The sequence below is a fragment of the Rhinolophus ferrumequinum genome, chromosome 17 (genome assembly GCF_004115265.2).
Source record: "Rhinolophus ferrumequinum isolate MPI-CBG mRhiFer1 chromosome 17, mRhiFer1_v1.p, whole genome shotgun sequence".
In the NCBI taxonomy this organism is placed as follows: domain Eukaryota; kingdom Metazoa; phylum Chordata; class Mammalia; order Chiroptera; family Rhinolophidae; genus Rhinolophus; species Rhinolophus ferrumequinum.
This window is the reverse complement of record NC_046300.1, coordinates 13,265,620-13,281,755: the sequence shown is the minus strand read 5'-3', so window position 1 is coordinate 13,281,755 and position 16,136 is coordinate 13,265,620. Positions and strand designations below refer to the sequence as shown.

Genomic DNA, 16,136 nt, shown 5'->3' with positions numbered 1-16,136 from the left:
TGTAATAGGTCTCCTAAGGGACCTGAGTAAAAGGGGCCTAGAACAGGTAAGATTGGATGTGTGGAAGTGGTTAGGAAATGTGCAGAGGAAATTCATTGTATAAGAGGCATGTCATCTGTGGTGGTGGCTTCAAGCCATCATCTAAAGTGAGTTGTGTGATGGCTTTGGTAGATGGAGTTCAAGTAGGACAAGGAAAGGAGATGGGAGACAATGAGAGCAAACTCATGGGAGCCGAAGACTAATGTGGACCCAGCCTTGCTGGTTTTATTTACCTAAACTCAAAAGATATTTTCGTGTTGGCGTATTTTGACTCCCTCAGTTAACTGTTCTCAGAAGCTATCAGAGGAGGCACCATTACATGCTGTCATTGCCTCCTCAATCATTGTCCCTTACCTGGGACCCAGGGACCTGATGCGCTCCATTCATAATGTCCCACAATGTCACAGTGCACCATCTAAGCCCTTCCTAAGACACTCGTTTTTCCTTCTCAGATTCCCAGAGGTCCTAAGGTAACTCACTGGAGTCATCACTCCACCATGTTGTTTATTCCTTCTATTGATACTCTTTGGCCCTTCTAAATCAGAGGGTGAGGGGAAGGTTAACGGGGGGAAAAATTTACTTTTAAGCAGGGCTACTAAATTGCACTTGAAGAAAGGGTCACGACAGGTTTTCTGAAACAGCCTTGCTTTCTGAAATGGTGCCGTTCCTGAGGTGTGACCTTTAGAGGTGAAACAACTTTGACAAAGGCCTTTTGAGTATTTAGTAACTCTCTTGGATGGATCTTCTCAAAATCCAGAGAATATATAAATTTTGGATCCAATCTGTGACTCTCTGTATCTGCATTGAATATAGTAGCGTTCTCATATTTGATGTGAGGAAACCCTGGCTTCTCCCTCTTAGCTTCTTCTGCTCTCTTCATGATTTTAGGATTTCACAGGTTGTCCTTGCTTCAAGGGTTACCATGAGCTTTCTGGGCTGAGCAGCTTTTGGCTTCTCAGTCCTGCACTTCGGAGAGTTGGGATCTGTGGTTGTCTGAAAACCACTGTGGCTGTGAGTCACACGTATTTGGGCAGTGCTGCGTGTGCCTTGAATGCTTTTTTTTACAGCATATCTTGTACCAAATCGAGCCCTGCACACCAGAAGCCTGGAGGACCGACCTATGGCCTATTCATGAAGACCACGGGCACAGCACTGCAGCAGGCTCTGGGCAATCAAGGGAAGCAAGGTCCGCCCTGGGGCTAGCTGCTTGGTGGGGTTTACAAGTGGCTCATCCCTTGGTGATGCTGCTGTCGTTCCAGAAACAACCCTGAGCTTGGCTGTCTCCACCCTCAGCCGATCCCTCACCACCATTCCCTTGTCTCACGTCAGCAGATGGGAAAATCAAAGCCGAGGAAAGATAACTGATGGTTAGAAGGTACAGGTTCTAAGTGGGCTCCGGCTCCATGGTAGTTAGTTTTTAGAAGACAAAGAATGCTCTAGTTTTGAGTCTCAAACTGAAGCCAGCCAGGTTTGGGGTTTTACGGACCACCCACCATCCGGCCTAGGCATGGCAGCACATTGCTTCTGAGGCTTAGGACACACACACCAGCTGAAGGACCGCATGCAGGTTATACTGGTAAATGGAGCAGAAACACTCCCTTTCCCCTTGTAACTACAGAAGATTCCTATTTGTATCTTGCTTTGGGTTTGTTTGGAATGATCAGGACTGCCAAAGGATGAGGCACTATACACACTTATATACCTGACAAGCTGGCCTTTACTTCAGAAGAGCACTGACCCATGAGCTAGTATGAGGGGTTGGAGAATATGCACTGACAGAACCAGGTATCGGGTTCAGGCTGTTAAGCAGAGGTAGCCTGCCTGCTTTTCAGCCACGCAGACCCAAACTTACCCCAGACATTTTCTATGGCATGACTTGTCTTCCTTTTGTCCTTCCTGATGCCAAGAGGTACACTCTACATTTTCTCCTTCCAGAAAGCCATGGACATTCTCTCCTCATGCAAGATTGGGTAAACTAGCCCTTCCAGCCCCTTTTCTGAGCCCTCCCTCTGTTTCTCCAGGCAACAAACACTGACTCTATAGTCATGTCTTAGAAAGACCTTCTTTCTTACATGTTGGGAAAATTCCATCCAGGCATATATTATGCTTAGTTTTACCTCAATGGTTATGCCCTGGCAATCAGTTTTGGTCTCGTCAGCCAAACAAAATCAGAAATTCACCTGTCATTTTCTAGTAACAGCCATTAGGAAAGTGGCCTGAGCAATTTGTTCTCTTGCCTTGCCTGTCTCTCAGGTTGCATTACTGTGTTTGTGAGTTTGGATGACTGATCTCTTGAATGTTGCTCTATCTAAGTCATAAATTCTTTCCCATTCAGGAGAAGGCCTCTGCACCCATGGCGGTCCCTACAGCACAATGTCTACAGAGCAGGTGCTTGTGCAGAGGTCTGGGTTAGCCAGAGAGGTTTTACATATACATACATTATTATGCATTTTGAGTTAATTTTTTCTAAATAATGTGAGGTATGGATTGAAGTTCAATATTTTTTGAATGTGCATTTTCCATTGTCCCAGTACCACTTGTTGAAAAGATTCTCCATGAAATTACTTTTGCAATTTTGTCGAAAATCTGTTGACCATAACATGTGAGTTACTTTCTATTTTGTTCCATTGATTTATGTATCTTTCCTTTCTCCGACATAACACTTGATTACTGTAGCCTTATAGTAACTATTAAAATCAATTAGTGTGAATTCTCCAACATTGTTCTTCATTTTTGAAATTGTTTTCAGCTATTCTAGTTTCTCTATTTCTCTACATAAATTTTAGTGTCAGTGTGCTAATTTCTACACTATATCCTGGTAGAATTTTGAATGGAATTGTGTTGAGTTTATAGATCAATTTGGGGAGAATTGTAACACTATTGAATACATTAACATGGTATATATCTCTCCATTCATTTAGGTCTTTTTTGTTTTGTAGTTTTCAGTATACAGAACTTGCACATATTTTGTTTGCTTTATATCTAAGGACTGTATACTTTTAGGTGCTACTGAAATAGTACATTTTTCAATTTCAGTTTTTAATTGTTCATTGCTAGTATATAAAAACAATGGACTATTGTACATTGATCATGTATCATGTGCTCTTGCTAAACTTACGTATTCTACCTTTTTATTTTAATTGGTAGACTCTGGCATTTTCTACATTCACAATCATGTTGTCTGGCAACAGAGACAGTTTTACTTTTTACTTTACATCTGGATGCTTAGTTTTTGCGTATGGTTTAAATTGTTCTTTCGCTGAGAACATTGACTTCTGAGAAATATTTTAACAAGATTACGTGCTTGACAAATTGGCTTTCTGGGTCACTCAAAAGGGTTAGAGTCCCAAGGTTAGAGCCCAACCAGATGAGAGCAGATGACCACCCCGTCCCGGGGCTCAGTTTGCACCTCCACTGCTACGTTTCAGACACCCAAGTGTCCGTCTGTCTTGCTGGAGTGTGCATGAGTCAGCAGTAGGCACGCTCTCTTACACTCACTCCCCCAGGACCTGACTCAGGGCGTGGCTGATGTTATGGATAAAGTGAGGCCTAGAAATACACCTCGTCTGGCCCAGTGGGAAGGGCAAGGGCTCTGGCACCAGGTCTGAGTCTGAGCTCTTCTGCGGGTCCAAGTTACTTATTCTCTCAAAAGCACATTGTTTTTTCCATCTGTAAAACGAAGACATCTATTTCATTATTTGTCATTACAAAGTGCTTCGTTGATCACCTTCTAGTACTAGCACATCTAAGTGTATGTCACTAGAACTGCTACTTCATGGATACAGGGTGTCATTTAGTCCTAACTACTAGCAGATCCTCCCCAACTTAGGGGCTTCCACTTGTTGAAATGGAATCCAAGGGCTTTGAATTCCACTAATGGCCCCGCCCAGGCCATCAGTGTGGTTGCCAGTGCCAGTGAAGTGCCCTGCAGACAATTAGATGCTTATATTATCTAAGATGCCACAGTGGTTGACTGCAGTGGTACCTGAACAGGCTGATGCCCTGGATCTGTGGGCTTTTATGCCACTGTCAGCATCCAGGGTTGTATATTCAGCAGGATCTATGTGGAGTTCTTCTAGGAACAGACTGTCCCATGTTGGAAGGTCATAGAGCCAATCCAAAATGTAAGGATTCCCTCCCAAATTTCAAGGGACGTGTTCCAACTGTCCAGGCTACAACTCACTCTGCAAATTTTGGTAAATGAGTCCTTATTTTTCCTGGTAGCTTCAATCCTGCCTGAAAGGCACTGGCATGATTAGCTTGATGTATAATTTGGGGTTTTGAACATGCTATTGTTAATACCTGGATATGAACATGAATTTTATTTCTAATTTTTTAAACCCCTCAAATGATAGGAAAAGCTGTGATTCCCATAAGTTCAGTCTTTAGTGTACAAATATTCCTGCATTCCTAATGCATGCATCTTTGTGTTTGTTTTTTTTTTTTCTGTGTTCTTTTTTTTTTCTTGGTTTTTAAATTGAGAACCTGGTTGATGTTCTGAAACTATTTGACATAGCCTCATTTTGAAAGTTGTCACATAAAGTTCTGTTGTATAAAATAAATGGCAGTTAATAGAATATAACTCTCAGGTGGAGAAGAAGCTTGCAAGCAATGCTTGTCTGGGGCCACATATTCATAATATCTTTCCTGGGTTTTGTTTATTTCCTTCTTGAAAAGTCTATTTTCCATCAAAATAGGAACATGTCAATATGGTCACAATTTCATTATGTGAGTGCATATACCCTATGTGTATGTGTGTGTACATTTACGTCCTTCTATCTATGGGCAGTAAAACTATTGTTTTTAGGACTGGGTTGGTACTTTGATTTCCTTTGTGTTTTTCTGTGTTTCAAAATTACCTGCAATGATTAAAGACAAAAGCAATAAAAATAGGACTTTTAAAGGATATCTTTCCTAGGCTCAGGCCAGGAAAAAAAATATCATTATTATTTTGGCAAGATTTACCAGAATTGAGAAATTAAAGAGAGGGATTCTAAGGCTGGATTTCCCAGAATAATAATGAACTCAAAGCTAGTCTACAAATTCACAATTACATTCACTGAACATGGAGAGAGAGTGTATCACTCACCAGTGCTGTGGTTTTTTATGTTTCTCTTTGTAAATCAGATTAAAAAGGAGGAGCAAGCCGACCCCAAGAAAGAAGTGACCAAAGAGGAGTTTCAAGTGAATGGATGGCCTCAGCTCATGGACTCACTGTTTCCTGACCCTCGTGCCCTTGGGCAAGTTATCCAGCTTTGAGTATGATGCCGAGGCTGACACCTGCTGATGTGCCAACTGCCCATGCTCAAGCCGGGCAGCCTGTCTGGAGGTGAGAGCGGCATCTCTGTGTTATGCTCTAGTCAGTGGGTCCGAGCAGCACCCCTCGGCCTCCATAATCAGTGTATGGCTCTTTTGGTGTCACCTGCAGTCCCTTCTCCCCCAGGATGTGTACAGAGCCCAGGGTCTTTGGATCAGGATGGCTCAAGTGCCAGCCCATGTGTGGTCCTCCACTTCTACTCCTTCCTGTCCCTGGCATCCTGTTCCCAGTCCTTGACCCTGTTTAGATCCTTACATGCAGATAGTCCTTGATTTGCGTTTCTCTTTCCCCTGTGCCATTTGGTTTCCATTTGGCCTCCCTAATCAGTTCCCTGTGCTAGCCCACAGTCAGAAGCACAATTCCCTCTGGGGAAGATCACATTCTTTCTGAGTAAGATGTCTGGCTAGCAAATGATCCAGAGATGCAAAGACATTCCCAGGGGGTCCTGACTTTTCTAAATCTATGTGTCAGATGCAGACAATGTGCTATGCCAGAAGCTGAGAGAAAAGGCGTGAAGAAACAGCACCCTGCCATTCCCCAGGCGCCTGTCCCCAACCTCACACAGGGATTTGGGAATGTCTCCTTCTTGTCCCTGCCTGGGTGACAGCCAATACTCTAGGGCACTGCTTTTGAGCTTGCCCAGCCCATCGGGATGGCCTCGACTCCAGAATTAATTGCTCTGTGAATTGTGTAGCTTTCGGCAGATTATCAACAGCACCCATGATGCCCCATGCCTGTCCTCTCTCCTGAGGGCTCCTGGAGACAGGGTTGCTAAGATAGGTCCTCCATGAGGCAGGAGATACTGTCCTCCTACCTGTTCACTTTGCCACACGGACAGATGACCCAAGGGCACTTTCACAGAATCAGAAGGGGTGCTCAGACATGCCCCTTCTGTTTCCGGGTCACATGCCCCAATTCCTGGAGAGGGTTGAAACCTGGTCCCCTTGTGCTCTCTGTAGCTGGGACCCTTCATATTTTGGTCTGATACCACAGTGGGATCAGGAAAAATAGAAGAGGAGCTGGGCCTTGGGGAGAGGATAATTAAGTGGAACTCCTTCCACTTAAGAGAGTTAGGGGCGGTTAAGCAGTCCAAGACTTCCCTGCCTGTACAGAAGGCCATTCAAGGGTGTGTGAGGGTCTGAACCCAATTATAATGGAGCAGGGTGGGGTTTGACTTCCCACCTCTCCTGTGTTACTCTACTCTCTGTAGCCCCAGTGTCTTGGGAAGGACTTTGGTCTCAGGTCTCTGAGTCAGGGCCATAGGAACTAACCTCCTACACACACACAGATCTGCAGGGAGGGAATTTGCCCACAGGTTAAATGGAGACGCCTCACAGCTCATCCTGTGGATTGGTGTATGTGTGTGTGTGTGTGTGTGTGTGTGTGTGTGTGTGTGTGTGTGTGTATGTGTTGGGGAACTTGGCTTTGGGAGAAAAGCTTTGGGCTCTCATTTTCTCTCCCAGGCACAAATACTGGAGAACCCTCCAAGTCCCATGTCGGTTCCATGTCCCTGAGGACCCTGACCACTGAAGATGGTCACAAGAGGAGTGCACTCTAACATACTCCCTTCAGGGTCCTGCCTTTGGCTTAGGATTGCACTGTGTGCCCAGCAGTGGCCTTATAGGATCCTCTCTTGGCCATTTTCCCTACTCAGCATAGAGCTGGGGGTGGAAGGAGAGGAGTTGGAGTGGATCCATCTCTCTTCAGGCTCCAGTGGGGTTCATTCCAGATGCCACCCTAGCTTGTTTTAAGCTCAGGCTTGGCTGATTTGTTTATTGACTCTTAAAGTTGGAATTAAAGGGTGAAAGACGCAGGCAATAGACACTTCCCCCACTTCTTCCCATCTCCTCCAACACTTTCCTACTTAGGAGACCCATGGAGGGGATGTGGAGCCAGGCCCCAGATAGTGAGGATACAAGGTTCTTGGGTCCTTCGCTTATGACTCAGCAGCGCTTTCCCTACCCAGAAGACCACATTTTCTTGCCTTCTTTTTGTTCTTTCTTTCTGCATGTGGAAACAAGATGTTGTCATATCTACTCAGTGCTTGTGCCCATCTTGGGGCTCTGTTGTTGCTGCTCATTCTGCCTTTGATGCTCTGGCCTAATATCTTTGCACTGGTGCGTTCAGCTCAAATATCACCTCAGAGCTGCTTCCCTTGGAAACGCATAGTGGTTTCCATAGTTACTGTCTAGTCCATCACTTGAGTTTGTCTTCACAACACTTATCACCCTCTGGAATTATCTTGTTCATTTCGTCACTTGTTTATGGCTTGGCTCCCTTTTCCCTCCTAATGTAAACTCCAGGATTGCCAACACCTGTTTACTATTCCGTCCTCAGTTCCCAGCACTAGTAAGAACTCAATAAATGCTTGTTGAATGAATGGATGTTTGTTGTTTTTTCATAGAAATAATTTTTCAAAAGCTTACATGCTTTTGAGGAGTCAGTGGTATTGTATTTAGTAATAGGAAATTTGGTGACTGGTCGGGCATCCTCTGCATGGAACCAACGGGAAGTGAGGAACAGGAATTCATGAAGGTAGACGCAACCCCTCAACTAAGCTTGATCATGAAGGGCAGAAGACAGGGAAGAGCTGGGGTTTTCCAGGAACTCAGGAGACACTGGAGCATGGTGAATGCAGCAGAGTGGGTGTAAGAAGGAGGAGGAGATAATTCATGACGTCAAGAACTGAGGATGTGGGAAGGGGAATCCAGGACACAGACGAAGGGATCAGCGTCCCTTTTCATTGGAAACAGGAAGAAAGGAAACTATAGACTCCAGTGGATTTGTAGGGTCAGTGGCAGGAGCTTGAGTCAATTCCTACCTGTGGCTTTGATTTTCTCTTGAAGTAGGAGATGAAGTGGCCTATTCACAAAGAGGGGTGCTGGTGTCGGGGTCAGAGATATGAGACCAGTAGGGAGGATTATAAAGAAATCACTTCATCCCAGGTCTTTGAAATCTTCTGAAAAACCTCCAGATGAATTCAATTAATTAATTAATTAACAATTCAAAGCACTATTTTGCCACTATGTTGATGCCTACACTTTCATATTTAGATGTAAACCCCAGGTCTAAACTTGAGATCTGTATGTTCTCAGAGGGAAGATGAAAATGCTGGATAAAGAAAGGCAAAGTATAATCTTGCTAAGGAATAAAGAATCACAGGGAAGCTTTCACTATGGGAAGTTGCAACGTTTCTGACAGTTTGCAGAGAGATGGAGCTATGCTGTGAAACAGTAATTTGCTGACTGTCATCTGGGCTGCTGGTCTAACATCAGAGAAATGTGGGATCTCAGGCGTGGAAGGGTCCTAGGAGGGCTTCCTGCCTGACTCCATAGCACATGTCTCAGTCCCACTAATAACACCATGAACAGGTACTTATTACCTCTGCTTAAATAAAACGAAGTGTTCTGAATGAACGGAAATGATGCTGTTGATCCAACAGTAGGGTGTACAGTTGTAATTTGGAGAGGGTTTGCATATTCACTCTTCTTATTTGTACCACAGTACATACTTGCAGGAATGTTGGTTAAGGATAGTGATAAAAATAGCTTCTTTTCATTGAGCATCAGCTATGGATCCCCCCTCTAGTACAGGGTGTTTTGCATTTGTAAACGGGAAAGGTTGGTCCTGGCCCCCAGGATCACTGAAACTATGACCTTGACCTTATCGTCGTCATGCTGCAACCTAGAAGTTTCCAATCTGAGCTTAGTAGAGCCCAAAGGTAGTTGGAGAGGCCACCTTACGAGATGAGAGGGGATGAAGTAACAGGGATCCTGGCCACACCTTCACATCGTCCAAGGCAGTTTTTAGAGTCTATGTCAACTTCTAATTTTATGTAGATAAAGGGTTCCACTGTGGTAAAAGAGTCTGACAATCTCCACTTTTCATGATTGAAAGCAAATATTGATGGAATACTTAGGTTAGTGATTTTCTAAATGATTTATTGAATTGAAGAGTGTACTATCTGGCATTGCATCATAGGCGTGGGCTGAGTTGACTGGTATTTTGGTGACTACTTATTTCTTCTTACGCAACAGTTCACCGACCACCAGGCTGAATGTTTTGACTTTTCATCAGCTGGCTAGGTTTATTCAAAGTACAATGAGCAGAAGCATAGATTAGCAAACAGTCTTGATAATTATACCTATACTTTTACTTTGAAACAAATTTATGTAAAACTATTACATTCAACATGGTACTAAAATTTATTTCTTTTGCATATGATCCATTAACTGTATAAACTACATTGCTAATGCATAAAGCATGTTGGAGGAGAGTGGAGAAAATGGGAGACTGCAACTAAAGTGGTGGCCTTACTTCATAGCAAATCAAATATCTATCAGTTTTGAATGATTTGGCTCAAAAAGATCTCTTTATAATAAAACTAAGTTCTAAAAAAATGTTAAATCTAATTACCAAAGTGATATTCACATTGGATTTTGAAAAACATTAACTGTCCTAGGAGTCCATTCATAACCTGTGGGTGGGAGCCTGTGGGACCCAGAGGTGGTATCTGGAGAGGCTGGTGGGCTCCTTTCCATAACCCAAAGGCTATAAGTATTTTGTAGAGAGAAAGGTGTATAATCTCAAGTAATTAGGGTCTAGAAAGGACATATTGTCTTGTAGCAAGAGGATCTAAATTTCTAAAGGTTCAGTTAGTCAGGAGATGTAAGCTCACCAGGAAGACAGGGTGGGAAAGAATGTCTGGGTCCATTTTTGGGAAAATGGTTGATGGTGGTGGAAGTCCTTTCTGGGTTGGGTGAATGACAGACATTCCTGGTAAAGATAGGAAGTTATTTGCATCACCAAAAGTTATTTGCAAAAAGTAAGGGCTTTTTGGGCCATTCTTGATTAATGAAGCCACACTGGGGCCAATATTAAAGGTAGCTATTTTATCAGATATTGAAAATAGTAGCTTGGCCCAGGTGGTGGTCCATGAACAGCTCCGTGTTGACATCCAGGCAAATTTATTTGATTAATGATGAAATGGAGATATCCCTGTGTCCACTATTAAGGAGGGTTGGGTAGTCTGTCATCAGAGAGTGTGGGACCCAATAGACATTCTGGAAACTGCTCATGAATCAAATCATGTTTGCATGCAGATCAGAGGGTATTTTTCCTGACACCTCATGTGTTCCTCTACCTAGGAACAAGGGGCAAGTCCATTCACAGGTAATTCATTTCTAGACATGCCTCTCCCATATCAAGGAAAAGGTGATGGTACAGTGGGGAACAGGGAGCCCCAGCAGTCACCAGGAGTGTCCCATGCGAGTGAGCCTGGCTTCCAGGACCTCTTTTGATGGGAGTTATTTAACAGATCTTCCTGGATTTTGTTTTATTTCTGAGATCTCTGAAGTAAACCAACCTTTGGATTTGCTACCTGCACTTTCTGTCTCAGGAAGGCAGCATCTCTTCTCTATAGGGAGAAATTTTGATGCACCAAAAAGAAAAACACCTGGTGTTCTGGGATTTTTTTTTTTTTTCCCACATGGTGATCCATCAGATTTTTACATAATCTGTTTTCACTATAATTCACCCTCCATTTCTTAAATTCTCTATGAACATCGCCCTTTGCAGCTGACAGCTTCTGTTCTTTCTCTTCTGGCTTGTAAGCTTTCTGACTCAGACCCTTTAAGAGAGTCCTAGTTTTCTGCTGTTGGAGATCATTAAGGATCTCTATTGCTAGCTGCAAGATTTTGCATTTATTTTCAACCAGAGTTTTGGCTGCAAGCAGTAAAAATAAGAATCATTTTCTAACTTTCTTCTCTAAGCTCATGTCTTGCTGACACCTCATTGTTCGGCTTGGCATCTAAATGTTTGTTTTCTTCAATTCTTGATAATCTGGATTTCGGTACCACCTGACTTCCCTGACTTTTCATCTTCTTACTATGGTAATCTGTCAACTAACTCTTTATTTTTAAAACAATCCTGTCCATTTCCTTTCCTAAGATTTTTCTCCTCCAATGCAAAGATCAAGATCAAGTGGTTTCAGCTGCATAACGTATTTATTTAGAATGTCAACTCCATTATTTTTCTAAGCCACCACTTCTGAGACGTAAGATCTTTTCTGGTTTGCTCACTGATCTCAGTAGGTAGGGCTGGGAGGGCAGAAACAACTAGGGGCAGAAGGAGACCATACCCTTCTCTCCACTTCAGGGGCTTGTGTAACCTCCAACTGCCACCCTTCTTTTAGTTTCTGTCTTCCTTCCATCTCTCTCCCTCACTCTTCTGTTTTTCTACAACTTCACAAAAGATCTTGGGTTTTAGAATTCTGGCAGAGCTACTAACAATCTTTCTACATTTTCATTGTCCTGGGATTCACACTGTCTTCACTGCTTTCTTCAGATCTTGTTTCCAGGTATTAACTGAAATTCTGCCCAAACCAGCATCACTTTGACTCACGCAGGTTCCCACTGTCAGGTGACCAAGAATGGCTCCTCACAGGGCTGCCGACCTCCAACCAGGTACATTCTGACTTCAGGTCTCTAAAATCCCGGTTCTATTCACTTCCCCAAATGGCCTGGTGCCAAGGTTCGATCATATCTTGTAGACGATGGTTACAGCATTGCTGAATCTACCTCCTTAACTTGTTTTCACCTATAGTTTCAATTTGCTGTTACTTGTCTCAAATCTCCAAAAGTCCTCAGCCAAATGCTTGAACCCAGCTTCTCATGTGATATCTTCCTCTTCTTTTGGTGTAAGTTTCCCTTTGGTGAGCTACTAGGGTCCTGATAAGAGGATATCTGTAGTCCAAAGCATTTAGCACCAAAGCTTTTCTTTCTTCCTTGAAAAGCTTCCTCTCTGAATTCTCAGACGCAAGGGGCCAAAACAAAGAATATGCATCTTCAAAACATGGAGACAGCAAGGCTGAGAGTGTCCAGACTCTTGCAGTCTTTCCTTATGTGCCTACTCTTGCCAATCATGTGAGTAGAGGGAATGAGGTCCTAGGATTTGCCCAGCTCCAGACACCTACCTACCCTTTTTGTCAAGGACAGTACATATTTCTGAAGAAGGTGGGGGAGATCAACCAAGAATGTACAGATCCAAGCACTAGGAGAACGATATAGAATTCTACTTTGATAGGTTTTTTTTTTTTGTCCCCCCAACAACATTTTGAAGATATCATCCTATTGTCTTTTGACCTCTATAATTGCCATAGGAAAATCTGCTGTCATTCTACTTGTCCTTCCATTGTAAGAAAATTGTATTTTCCATTTGGTTGTTTTTAAGATTTTTGTCTTTGTCTTTGGTGTTCTAAAGTTTCACTATGATGTTACTAAGTATGGACTTATTGTTATTTATTTTTCTCAGGACTCAAGTTTCATCAATCTGAAGATATATATCTTACTTCAGGGATGTGCAGAAAAAGATACCCTTATAATGGTCAAAAGCTAAAAATTATCAAGTGTTGGCAAGGATGTGGGGAAAATTTTTATAAGCTCCTGATGAAAACGTATAAACTACTATAATACCATTGGAGTGAAATCTGGGAATACTAGCAAAGCAGGATATTATATAACCTACGATCAAGCAATTATGATTTTAGGCACCAATACTAGAGAAAACTTGCATTCATAGAAAAAGGAAATACATATAAATCTGTTCAGTGAAGCATGGTTTGCCATTGGAAAAAAGAAGAGAAAGCCATAGGAAGAAATTAATAAAAATGTCTACCAATAAGAGAATTAATGAATCAATAATAGTATATTCATAAATAAAATCCTAAACAGCAGTAAAAACAAGTGAATCAGATATACCCATACTAGGAAGATAAATTTGGGAAAACAAAATGAGGAATCTGAAAAGCAAATAGTAGATGGTAAATGCAATATGATGCCCTATGCATAAATTTGAACAACCCACAATACTATAAAGGCCAAAATAAGCAGAAACCATAAGATCTCACACTTTCTCTATAATGCAATAGTATAAAAAAAAAGACAACAAAATAAAAGACTGTCCAAGAAACATCTATTGTCTTGGAAATCAAAAAGAAGATTGTCGCCCCAATAAACTTTAGTTTAAAGGAAAAAAAAGAAATAATTCCTGGTTTGAAGAAATAACAGAAATGAAATGCTATATAGAAATGGTCAACAATATCAGCCAGGCACAAATGTTTTTGGAGAGATAAATGGGAGACTAAAGATAAGCCTGGGGTCTTTCCAAGGTTACAAGTCTTAGAACACAAAAACACTGGTTCTGAGTCCATTTAGATCTGGATTGTACTGTGGCTTCTGCAGGTTTATGACACAGGGGATAAAGAAAAGAATTAGAATACCCCCTCCCTCCCAACCTCACTTTAGTAATAGGTAGGAAAACACAGTAGAAGATAATGGAATGTTGCAGAATGTGGAGGGATGTAAGATGGGCAGTATTAAGTGGAGTAAAGGAGAAAGAGGGCATCTGGAGCAGTCTTGGGTTGGGAGCGAGGGTGGCCAAGCACAGGTAGATGCCCAAATCTCCCAACAAGGCATGGCTCTGCATCCTTGAGTGAACACAGCCAGAACCAGCCAAGTTAAAGGGGCAAGTACATATATGGGGGCAAGGCCAGAGGAAGTCCGGTTCAAGGTGTGAGGCTGGGGTGAGAGGGAATGCCAGCGAGTAGGGAGGAAGAGTGGTAGACTTAGATGAGATAGAGCTCAGAATTCTAACCCCCTGGAAAGAAGAATCCGGACAAGTACTGTCCCCAGGCAGCTGGAGGGCGAGGCCTGGGTGTCCTGGCTTCCTCACTTGGGAAGGCCATCACTCTCTGGAGAAGTGGCAATAAAAAGGCAGGTGCATTCAACTACACAGAGCCTTCAGGTAGAAATGTTTCTTCTGCCTAAATTCAGGTGCTAAATAAACAACAAGATAAGAACCTCTACTATAAATAGTTTCTGACGTTGAGTTATTTGAGGCCATGACGTTCCTGGAAATAACACCAGGGGTACCATGACAGACTACTAGAAAGAACAAACTGGTGGGCCAGTCCCACTCAGCCCCAGTAAGGAAACATAATATTTCTTCTGTCCATTTTAGTTTTGGGCAAAGCCAGACCCTATACTCAGAGCTTGCTAGGCTCTGTCCTCCCTATCATCCAGAAGATACGCAGTCACTGTAGAGTGCAAAATTGGGGAGGAGAGAGCATAGTGTGTATTAATTCATGGAAGACATTGGATGCTAGCACAGAAATGTTAATAACTAGAAATTACTGAATTCTCTATGACTGTCTGTTGTGGAAATAAAACCCTCTGGAGATGGACCAAAAAAATCTGGAAATTACTTGAAACTGGTGGATAACTAAATGTAATGTGCCTTGAATATTATAACTAAAATCTACGGTAGTCTAATTGTGTTTTTTGTTGGTTCTGGGGAGCATTATGTGGTGAATATTGCAGAAATTATATAAAACCCCAAAAGCTATTCTATGTAAACTTCTTGAGTGGGAATTCTCAACCATAATGTTTGGTGTATTACTCTGATAATTCTAATGCTAACTGATTTTATGTTCTGAAATTTTGACTGGTTTTGGGAAAACTGTAAATGCTTAACAACCGGCTCTCTGGGTGAAAAATCCTGATTTACAGTGTTCGCCAATTTCCATGGTGTAAATACTTCCACTGTGGCCGACTGCAAGCTATGAATGTGTCTTGGACGCGAAATTGGGAAGAGATGTGCACAGTTGACTCTTGCGTTGGTACAGACCACTGTATGTACCCATAGGCCTCGGTGAAGCTACAGTTTTTTTCTCAAAATTCTGTTGCATAAAAATATAAAGGCACCCGTCAAACGAAAAATATGAAGGGAAAATAAAATAAATTCAAATTGGGGAGCTCAAATGGAGCTCAGATTTTTTTGTTTTGGAAATTTTGAGAAGTGGTATTTGTCTATAATCTACATTTTATTATTCTCTTTTATTAAGCAAACAAGTTATCTGTCACACTGAGTGTTCTGAACTCTTAGTTTCTTTGGTGTTCCCCTAGAAGGAGGCTAGGGTTTCTTTTCTTTCAAATATTGGTGCTAAGGAGATGCTGAGCAAACAAATCAGTGGCACTTGCACTGTGAGCCCGTTTCAGGATGGCCGAACTGAGGGTCAAGGAAGAGGAGAAGATGCGGAGCCTTCTGAAGTTTGGGGAGGCAACCCTGAAATTTAGAGCTGTGGTTTGGTATGATAATAGATATCATTTCAAAATTAACATTAATGAAAACAAGAAAAATAAATTGTTTGAAAACTGAAAAAAAAATGGATTCATAAACTCTTCTATTAGAGTAAGTCAAGAAGAACTTGTTAAAACAGAGGTGTAGTGGAAATATCAATAAGAATTGCACGGACATTTTTAAAGGAGGCTCTATCTGTCCTGTCCCTACTGTGACTTATACTATTGAATATCTTTGCTGCCATCCTGCCAAATTCTAGGCAAAATGTGGAACAAGCTTATCTGTAGAACTAGTGCCTGTGGCTTCTAAATCTATTCTCTGAATGAAAGGAACAAATACTCTTGGAGGATAGTTGATTCCATATTTCCGGACAGGGCGGAAAAAAAAAATCAGGATTAGTTTGTGAATTCTAGACATTGAAAGAAAGCAAAGTTGCATTAGGGTATCAGAGAGTCATAAGTCCACAGTGATGCAAGAGAGAAGATAAAACAGAATTGCCTGAAAAACACACCCGGTTTCTGAAATTGTTTACTGAAGAAGCTGTATATTGCTTAACGCAAGTTATATGAGACTTATGCTTAAGTTCTTATAACTAACAGTTTGAAAATGCAGGATGCTGTTATGTTCTATAAGGAGAAGAACC

General features: G+C 42.1%; 1 protein-coding gene across 5 annotated transcripts in view; it reads left to right on the top strand.

Moving 5' to 3' along the window:
• Nucleotides 1-12,728, top strand: part of MOBP (myelin associated oligodendrocyte basic protein) — a 35,560-nt gene extending 22,832 nt beyond the window's left edge. For 4 of the 5 annotated variants that reach the window (XM_033132940.1, XM_033132936.1, XM_033132939.1 and 1 more), the window contains 2 exons: nucleotides 5,167-5,368; nucleotides 12,668-12,728. In XM_033132940.1, coding sequence (XP_032988831.1) covers nucleotides 5,167-5,206 — 40 coding nt within the window. In that variant the 3' untranslated portion in view covers nucleotides 5,207-5,368; nucleotides 12,668-12,728. Of the gene's footprint in view, nucleotides 1-5,166; nucleotides 5,369-6,819; nucleotides 7,695-12,667 lie in introns of those variants that run through there. The other variant, XM_033132937.1, reaches the window with a different exon arrangement.
• The last annotated feature ends 3,408 nt before the right edge of the window (nucleotides 12,729-16,136 follow it).